The sequence below is a fragment of the Delphinapterus leucas genome, chromosome 5, assembly GCF_059928025.1.
Source record: "Delphinapterus leucas isolate spDelLeu-1000000601 "Yukka" chromosome 5, BTC_Dleu_Yukka2, whole genome shotgun sequence".
In the NCBI taxonomy this organism is placed as follows: Eukaryota; Metazoa; Chordata; class Mammalia; order Artiodactyla; family Monodontidae; genus Delphinapterus; species Delphinapterus leucas.
In genome coordinates, this window is record NC_143133.1 from 30,123,948 (window position 1) to 30,134,028 (window position 10,081).

Below are 10,081 nucleotides of genomic sequence, written 5' to 3' on the forward strand. Positions count from 1 at the left end.
CCACTCCCTAAAGTCTAAGCCCTCCTGATATGTTCTCAGAACCCATGTGCTGTGAGTTCCTCTCACTTTTTACAGTAGAATACATATCTTCACTGGTGTGATTATCCACTTAATGCTGCATCCTTTCCTAGACCCTGAGTTCCATGAAAGCAGGAACTATTTCCGATTTGCTCATTTCTGCATCCCAGTGGCTAACACAGTGCCTGGTAATAGTAGGTACACACTAAATATTTGTTAAGTAAATTGAATGGATCAACAGTTAAACATTAAACAATATTCAGGACCTCTGATCCTGAAAAACAACCAAAAGGAATACGAAACACAGCATTCTTGGAACTCTAAGTTTAAATAAAAGCATCTTGAACACTCATTAGTTCCTAGGACATCACTGTTTAACTGTAAGGTGATTCCCTGAGAAAGTGATGGTAGACACCCAATTTGCTGGAAACCACGAGTTGAAAACTGATATGAAAATAGAGTGAGGCATCGGGACAGGCAATATTTAGCCCATTCACCATTTCAACCAAATTCTAAAACAGCTGCTGTGTTCCAGGTATAATACTCAACACAGGCATCTATCTATAGATAAGACCCTATCTTTGACTTCAGGTAGCACAAACAGGAAGAAAGGCTTGTGAGCAAATAAATACAATGCGGAGTTAGGATGAAGTCAGTTTTAAAGGTCAGAATGATGACTGCTGTGGTCTTCACCCTGGGAACCTCTGGGGTTCTGTGCTCTGACTCCCTATTTCCTCAAGCACATTTCTTGCTAGACGCTCTCTGGTCTCTGCTTAAACACCTTCAGTGCCGGTGCTCTTACTTCAGAGGCAGCCAACTCATTCTACTTCTGGCATATCTGGTAGTTAGCAAGATCTTTATGTCCCTAATATTGAGCAGTTAGATGAACTATTCCTCTCTTCATTTACCCGCGGACTTTAATTCTGTCCTAAGAAAATTTAATTGCACTGTTTCATGACAGCAAAGATAAAAAAAAAAAATCCGGGAAAATGAAAAACTTCCTTAAAAAGGGAGAATTTAAAGATGAAGCATCAGAAGTCCAACTTATAGTTGTTTTTTTTCTCAATATATTTATTTCCCTTTTCCTTTCTGTTACAGAATCAGCAGAATTCGTCGTTACCAAATATGGACATCATTTACAGACTTGTTAAGGCCTGACTCTCAGATAGCTGTTCAGTTGGTAAATCAAATTATTATCCACGATAAGTACAATGGAGCCACCTACCAAAATGACATAGCTTTGATTGAAATGAAAAAACACCCAAGCCGAAAAGAATGTGTGTTGCCTCATTCCGTCCCTGCCTGTGTCCCCTGGTCTCCCTATCTATTTCAACCTAATGATAAATGCATCGTTTCTGGCTGGGGTCGAGAAAAAGGTATGTTTTACAGTTTGTTAATCAGAATCCAGGGGCTGAAAAATGAATAGGAATAGAAATGCATAGGAGCTAATCTCCTAGTGTCCAGAGAGAAACATTGCATCAAATCCAGAAAAGTGAATGTCCAGCCAAGGCCAGCTCATGGGCATAGGACCTGTGTGGTTGCCCATGGGCTCTGGGCACCGAAGACACTTGTGCTTGGTGTACTGCTCTATTGTCACCATCAAGAAATTCTTAATAAATTTTGCAGGGGCCCCACCTCACATTTTCAATTTTCACTTGGTTCTGCAAATTATGTAATTGATCCTGACCTAGAGTTTCAAAGGATACCTATACTCTGTGATATAGAACATACATTGAGGGGTAACCATTCACCAAGAAAAAAATAGAGTGACGGGGGACATATAGCATGGGCTTTCTGGATTTGTTGGAATGATATGGATGAAAGATAAAAAGGTTTTCAAAGGGATAATCATATTATATGCTGAGTCAGTGATCCCACAACCCTTCAGCTCTCTCCGCTGCCCTCACCTATTCTCCATGCCTCACACCTCCACATCCCACAAAGAGAAAGAGAATATGAAGAATTCATTCTTTGAGCTTCTAAGAAGACTTGAGGTGAAAATTCATATGAATAAGAGATGTAGACCCTTAGGGGCAAATTATTAGCAAGACATGCTAAATTGGAGATAGATTAGAATTAATTTAGGCCATGCTTTTCCCTTCTTCTCGAAGTCAGCCTAGAAATTTAGCTTCCTTTCGACCTCTTAAACTCTTTGTAAATAACTTCACTGCATTAGTCTAATAGACTCCTATTCCAACACATTCTTTACAATTGCCATATTGAAAAGTATAAAATATGCATGTAAATGAACCTGGATTTGTGGTATGTTTGAATACCCAAGATTTACAAAATACTAAAATTTTATTAGTAATTAATTCATCCAGAAACTATTATGTCCTTATATTCGTTCTTTTTTTTAATTAAATTTTTTATTGGAGTATAGTTGATTTACAATGTTGTGTGAATTTCTGCCATACAGCAAAGTGAATCAGTTATACATATACATATATCCACTCTTTTTTTAGATTCTATTCCTATATAGGTCATCACAGAGTATTGAATAGAATTCTCTGTGTTATATATTAGGTTCTTGTTAGTTATCTATTTTATATATAATAGACTTTATATGTCTACTATGTCATATGTCAATCCCAATCTCCCAATTTATCCCCTCCTTCCCCTTTCCCCTTGGTAACCATAAGTTTGTTTTCTACATCTGTGGCTCAATTACTGTTTTGTAAATAGGTTCATTTGTACCATTTTTTTACATTCCACATATAAGCAATATCATGTGATATTTGTCTTTGTCTGACTTACTTCACTCAGTATGACAATCTCTAGGTCCATCCATGTTGCTACAAATGACATTATTTCATTCTTTTTATGGCTGAGTAATATTCCATTGTATATATGTACCACATCTTCTTTATCCATTCCTCTGTCTATGGACATTTAGGTTGCTTCCATGTCCTGGCTATTGTAAATAATGCTACAATGAACACTGGAGTGCTTGTAAAAATTCGATTTATGGTTTTCTTCAGATATGCCTAGGAGTGGGATTGCTGGATCATATGGTAGCTCTATTTTTCGTTTCTCTTAAGGAACCTCCGTACTGTTCTCCATAGTGGCTGTACCAATTTTTATTCTCACCAACAGTGCAAAAGGGCTCCCTTTTCTCCACACCCTCTCCAGCATTTGTTGTTTGTAGATTTTTTTGATGATGGCCATTCTAACCGATGTAAGGTGATACGTCATTGTAGTTTCAATTTACATTTCTCTAATAATTAGTGATATTGAGCATCTTCTCATGTGCCTCTTGGCTGTTTGTTTTTTTAATATCAACATTTTAATATTTTATGTTATTTTATTTTGGCTGCACCTTGTGGCTTGTGGGATCTTAGTTCCCCAACCAGGGATTGAAACCCAGCCTTTGGCAGTGAAAGCACAGAGTCCTAACCACTGGACAGCCAGGGAATTCCATGTTCTGTTTTTTAAAAACTTTTATTATGTACATTCACATGTACTCACAAAAGAAGAGATAAAAGTAAAATAGACCTACCTTTCCTCATGCAGCTTTCACAGTTATCAACATTCCACCATTCTTGTTTTAGCTCCCTGAATTGATCACAATCACAATCGGATAATTAGGAAAGTTTATTCGTAAAGGAGTTAATAATAAAGATGTAGGTGGGAGGTTGGGGAACCACAAGGGCTATGCAGGAACCCAGGACTAACAGTACCAGAACTGAGACCTTTCCTGGATCTGAAGGTATAAGGTGAAGGAGAAGTTACCAGAAGGAGAAAGAGTCTTAGGTAAAGCAGGTTACCTTGAGAGAAGTAATGACCTTGGGTTGAAGGTTATAGCCAGCCCCAATCTCACTATCCTCTCTCCTTCCCTCCTTCCCTTCTGCTGGAGTCCTCTGCTGGAAACCAGAGGTGAAGGCATTCCTATCGAGGCAATCCCTCCAGCTCAGGCTCTCAGGGCAGAGGGCAGGGCACTGAAGGGTGGAGAAAGGATCCGAAAGACAAATCAGGAGCTTTTCAACATATTCCCCCACATGCACTTACTTTTTCCTGGAGCATATCAAATCAAATCCCAGCTATCATGTAATTTTACCCATGAATACTCCAGTATACATCTTTACCAGGTAAGGACTTCAAAAACAAAAACAAAACCACAACACCCTTCATACTCAACAAAATAAAAATGATTCCGTAATATCGTCTAATAACCAGCTGTGTTGAATGTGCCTTAATTATTTACAAAAATTTTTACAATCAGATTATTTCCATTGGGATCCAAACAGTGTCCACACATTGCATTCAGTGGCTATTTTTCTTAAATCTCTTTTAATCTAGAACAGTTACCTCTTCCTTTGATTTAAAACGTATTTATTTTAAATGAAACTGGGTCATTCTTATTTTAGAATTTCCACACCTTGAGTTTGGATGATTGTATCCTTGATGTGACATTTAACATGTGCTTCTATTCCATGTATTTTCTATAAACTAGTAGAGATATTCTTATGCACTGGTTTATTTATTAATCAAATGTGATTCAACACATTTATTGAGCCCTTTCTGTGAGTGCAAGATAGTAAGGCTAAAGTGCTAAGATCTCACTGATGAAAAATATGGACCCAGCCAACAAACAAGAGATGCTGAGGCTACAAAGTGGGATGGCAAAGGCCAGCTCTCAAGGGACTTACAGTACAGAGGCGCCATCAGATGTGGATGCCATCACCAGACAGCAGAACGTGACAGAGGCTTCAAGAAACATACAAAACAAGAGTTCAGGGGAGGAAGCAATCTCCCGATTCTTAAAAATCTCTCACATGTTACAAGAGCTCCCAGTTTTTGAAGGCTTATCCTGAGTTAGGGGAAATAATAAATTACAAATTTTTGAAAAGCTGTTATCCTGAATAAGGTAGTCATATTAAGACTAACTTGAAGTAGGACTTGAAGGAGAAAAAAACTCTTTCCTGATTTGCTACATACATTGGTGGATTTGTTTCTTCCTCTGCTTCCCAGAAGAGAAGAATATTAGTCCTACAGTTAACTACTACGTGCTCAATATACTGCTAGGGTCTGTGGCGGTGTCCTCTCAGGATAAGCAAGAGGTCTCTGTCCCCAGGTAGTTTAGAGATTAATTGAGGAGCCACGTCATTTGGCATAAAATATTTAGTGTATAATAGAATTACTGAGTTCCTGCATTACATAAATATTTATTAAGTAACTGATTTGTGCTAGCACGAGGCTGGGTGCTGGTGCAGCAGTGAATGAATCGGGCCTAGCCCCTGCCCTCTTAGAGCACATAAAAGTTGCTGCAAGCTGGGAGAAAGGAAGAGGGGAGACAGGACAAAAATTTACTCCTTGTACCTGAGACATCTCACCCTGTGTTCTTAGGTTGTTGTCATCTTCCCTGGACTGTCAATCAGCAACAGCACCTGGTCCTTGTCTTTCCTTGGACCAAGTTCAAGTCCCAAATCTGTGACTTAAAAGGAAAGGAAATCCTAAATCCTCTTTCAATCACTTTCAGATCGTTTAGGAGATAGAGTTCCTCACAGAAGCAAAAACACATAGATACTGGTAACTTCATATGTATTTCCTTCATCTTAAATTCTTATATTAAAACGTTGTTTGCACTCTAACAAGCCCTTTCAAGGAAATAAGGGACTATAAGAAGATAGGAGCTATTTACATAAGCTGATAACAGATTCCTAGCCATCCCCCAGCCCTACCACTGGACTCAGTGATCAGAGTGGAATAGTCTATCCTATTCATCTCACAGTACACAGGCCAGACGTTCAATAATGCCCCTTGACTATTTTTAGAAAGACAATTCTAGAAACTGGGGATACCATCAGTTGTATGACCAAGTTTGCTAATCAATTATCCTCAAAAGTTTACATATGTATTAAAGAAAATATATATTCTTATATGTTCCTAATGGTTTACTAAATTATGAAAGTAAATACTTAGAGTTCTCATTTGTAACTTCAAAATGTCTACTTGTTTTCTCTCTTTGTTTAGATAACAAAAAAGTCTATTCACTTAAGTGGGGTGAAGTTCACCTAATAGCAAACTGCTCTAAGTTCTACCCAGATCGCTACTTTGAAAAAGAAATGGAGTGTGCAGGTAAGCACTGAGTGGCTTCTCAGAAATGTCTCTATACTCACTAACCAAACATGTCTTTCCTCCCCACTGAGTCACCCCCTTTATCTGGGCCTCCAACTCTTTCCTTTGGTCTCTGGCTCTTGCATCATCAAACATTTCCAGCCCCTTTCCCTCAGCTCAAGTTCCACAGTCTGATACCAAGAGGAAAAATCTTCCTTAAGCCATTATGCGGCAGTCTAGCAAGGTGATTAAGAGCACAGCCTCTGGAACCAGACTGCCTGGGTTTACATTCCGGTTTTTACCAATTACTACCTGTGTGACCTTGAGCAAGTTTCCTCACCTGCAACCTTGGTGATCTTAATAGATGAGGAAAATGAGATGCAGAGCAGCTATATAAGTTGCCCAAGTCTTACAGACAACAAGTGGTATATTCGGGATCAAAACCCAGACTTCTAAGTAAAAATCCAAATGATCTCATTTCAAATGCGTCCAGTTGGAAGTAAATTCTCCCTCCTCGGAAATCCCTTTATGCTTCCCACAATACCGTCCACTCTCTCCTTTAAGATCACAGGGATGCTACTGCTACTACCTAACACAACTACAGCAGTCCCTACTTTTGCTGGTGACCCAAAGGCAGGGTACCAGCCAGAGTAGTGCATTTAGGACACTTTATTGAAACCATTTATAAATAGTGGGTTATAGAAAAAGGCAGAGTTATTGACCTTCTATAACTTCTTGGATACAGTGATTTAAAATCTTAGAAAGTCATAAGAGTGAGAAGAAAGTAAACAGGCCATTTCCTGTGCCCTCCCATCTTAAAATGGAGTTCAGGATTACAGAGGACAAACGGAGAGAATAGCACAAAATCTACCAAGGGGCAATAGCACAGTTAAGAGGACAAGCTCCGAGGTCTGGCTGCCTGGGTTCAAGTCCAGGCTCTGCCACTTATTAGCTGTATGACCTTAGACAAGTTAGTTAACTTCTCTGTGTCTTGTCTCATCTTAAAATAGGGATAATAATGATACTTCTCTCATAGGGTTGTGGTGAGATTTCAAACAATGAATGACTAATACATATTAAGCACTTAATGATCACTAGGTACTTCTATTATTTACCCACTCAGCCTTTGAAGCTACTTTCAGATTGCTATCTCATCATAGTATATGCTTCCACAAAGTAGCGGAAGGAGGGGGAGCCCTTGCTAAACTTGGAGAATGAGTAGAAGACACAGCATTTCCCAATCTGCATCTCTACAAGTCCGTGGGCCCGCTCTGTAAGGGAGCGCACGTGTTATTGCCTGTTAGGCAAGTGTAAGAAACTCAGTGTCAGTACAGGTATTGGTGGAAGAGGCAGGAAGTCGGCATGGCAGCCTTGACAAATGGAAGTAAATGTGTGATTTTCCTTTTCCTTGGTCTTTCTCAGGTACAGATGATGGTTCTATTGATGCCTGTAAAGGGGACTCTGGAGGCCCCTTAGTCTGTAAGGACGCCAACAATGTGACTTATGTTTGGGGTGTTGTGAGTTGGGGTGAGAACTGCGGAAATTCAGAGTTCCCAGGCGTTTACACAAAAGTGGCCAATTATTTTGACTGGATTAGTCTTCATGTAGGAAGGTCTCGTATTTCTCAGCACAATGTATAAAAAACTGTGCTCTCTTCTTTCTACTCTTTTTCTCTCAGGAGTTACATTTTAATTGAAATGATACTGCATAAGTAGTACTTCTTCAAGGAAAAAAAATAAAGGCAATTTTATTGGACATTTTTTTAAAGGTCTCTACAAAGTTTATGCCATTTTGGAATTCTGTACAATTCTCAAATAAAAATTCTAGTCAAGCATACATATTTTATTTATTAGAAAATGTGATTGGGCTTCCCTGGTGGCGCAGTGGTTGAGAGTCCACCTGCCGATGCAGGGGACACGGGTTCGTGCCTTGGTCGGGGAAGATCCCACATGCCGCGGAGTGGCTGGGCCTGTGAGCCATGGCCACTGAGCCTGCGCGTCCGGAGCCTGTGCTCCGCAACGGGAGAGGCCACAACAGCGAGAGGCCCGCGTACCGCAAAAAAAAAACACGAAAAAACAAAACACAGCCTAGGGACTTCCCTGGTGGCACAGTGGTTAAGAATCTGCCTGCCAATGCAGGGGACACGGGTTTGAGCCCTGGCCCAGGAAGATCCCACATGCTGCGGAGCAACTAAGCCCGTGCGCCACAACTACTGAGCCTGCGCTCTAAAGCCCGCGAGTCACAACTACTGAAGGCTGCGTGCCTAGAGCCCGTGCTCCGCGACAAGAGAAGCCACCGCAATGAGAAGCCCGCGCACCTCAACGAAGAGTAGACCCCGCTCACCACAGTTAGAGAAAGCCCACGTGCAGCAACTAAGACCCAACACAGCCAAAAATAAATTAATTAATTAATTAATTAATTTAAAAAAAACAGAAAAAACACAGCCTAGTTGCAGCCACCCATAAGTTCCCATTCCAAGGCATTTAATCGTTCAGACAAGAATCAGCACAAAACAGCATATTTTATATTTTCATAATTTGTTTTGATAATTTTGACCATAGTTTCTTTCCCTAGTTCCTCTTTCTATTTTTTCTTCCTGCACTACAATTGTGTTTTTTCCCCAGTACTCCATGGGCACGTCTCTTGTGAAGTTCACCAATAACCTACATGTTATTAAATCCAGTGATCAATACCCTGTCCTCACCTTCTTGCACACCCGCTGAAGTGATGGTTCTATCTTTCTTAGACACACTGGAATGTAGCGCTCTCCTGCTGCACTTGCCTGTTCCTTCTTAGTCTCCTTTGCTGCTGCTTAGTTACCTGACCCCCTACGACTTAGACCCTGTTCGCTCCTCTTTACATGCTCACTTTTTAGAGGATCTTAACTAGTCCCATGTCTTAAAAGCCGTTTCTATGCTGACGACTTCCAAGTTTATTTCCAGCTCTTATCTCACTTCTGAACTACAAATTCAGTGCAAGCTTCTCAAACATGGTATGTCTGAAATTAATTTTCTAAAATTTCCCTGAAATCTGCTTCTTCTGGAATCCTCCCCATTTTAGTTGGTAAGAACTCTCTATCTTTCCAACCGTTTAAGCCAAAACCTCAATGTTATCCTTGAGTCTTCTTTCCCTTTACACCACATTCAGTCCATCAGTAAATCCTGTTGGATCTACCATGACGTTACACCTAGAACGTGACCACTTTTCACACCTCCACTGCTTCCTCCTTGGGCCAAGCCGTAATAATATCTTACCTAGTTTATAATGTCCTAACTGGCTTCCCGACTTCCTCTCCTGTCCATCCACAGTCAAAGTATATATAGACAAACTAGCCATTTGCTAGCAGGCAAGACCTGGAAGCTGTGGGTTTGCAACCAATAGTGTCTGTCTCGATAATAACAGGTTTTGCTGAGTAGATGAAAGTGCCCTGTAAAGAAGCCTCAAATGCTCTTTGGGAGAAAAGATGAAAGTGAGTCATCTAGGAGTTATGTGATATGGTCAGTCAGGGCTGGCTTCACCAGCAAGCATCCTGTGCCAATGCACAAGGCCCTGAACCTAGAAGGGCTCCAGACTTGCTTTCATATCTCCCGTTATCACCTTGAGATTCTTAATAATTTTTGAACAAGGGGCCTTGCATTTTTACTTTGTGCTGAGCCCTGCAAATCACGTAGCTGGTCCTGTGGTCAATGCCATACCCTGGTATCTGACAGCAGGAATTAAGAGGAAAAAGTAAATCTTGGAATCATTGCAGCAGAACAAATATCTAATGATTGATTATGAAAGAATGTGAAAATAAAACTTAGAATCTTGTTTTCTGGAAAGATGGCAGTGATTTCCATGAAGAACACAGTAGAAAAGGAGATCTGTTTGAGAGAAAAAGAGAAGATCTCTATCAGCCAGAGGAAATGGAGTTTGAGAATTTAATCCCTAAGGAAAGATGCGACAACAAAGACTAAATCTGAATCCTCAGAGCTGAGGCTGTATTTAGGGTAAAGAAATTAGATGA

At 40.2% G+C, this 10,081-nt stretch overlaps 1 protein-coding gene across 1 annotated transcript in view; it reads left to right on the forward strand.

The window, feature by feature from the left end:
* Positions 1-7,911, forward strand: part of CFI (complement factor I) — a 37,263-nt gene extending 29,352 nt beyond the window's left edge. Inside the window, exons 12-14 of the mRNA XM_022567126.2 lie at positions 1,117-1,394; positions 5,992-6,096; positions 7,498-7,911. Coding sequence (XP_022422834.1) covers positions 1,117-1,394; positions 5,992-6,096; positions 7,498-7,715 — 601 coding nt within the window. The 3' untranslated portion in view covers positions 7,716-7,911. The remainder of the gene's footprint in view (positions 1-1,116; positions 1,395-5,991; positions 6,097-7,497) is intronic.
* Positions 7,912-10,081: the final 2,170 nt, after the last annotated feature.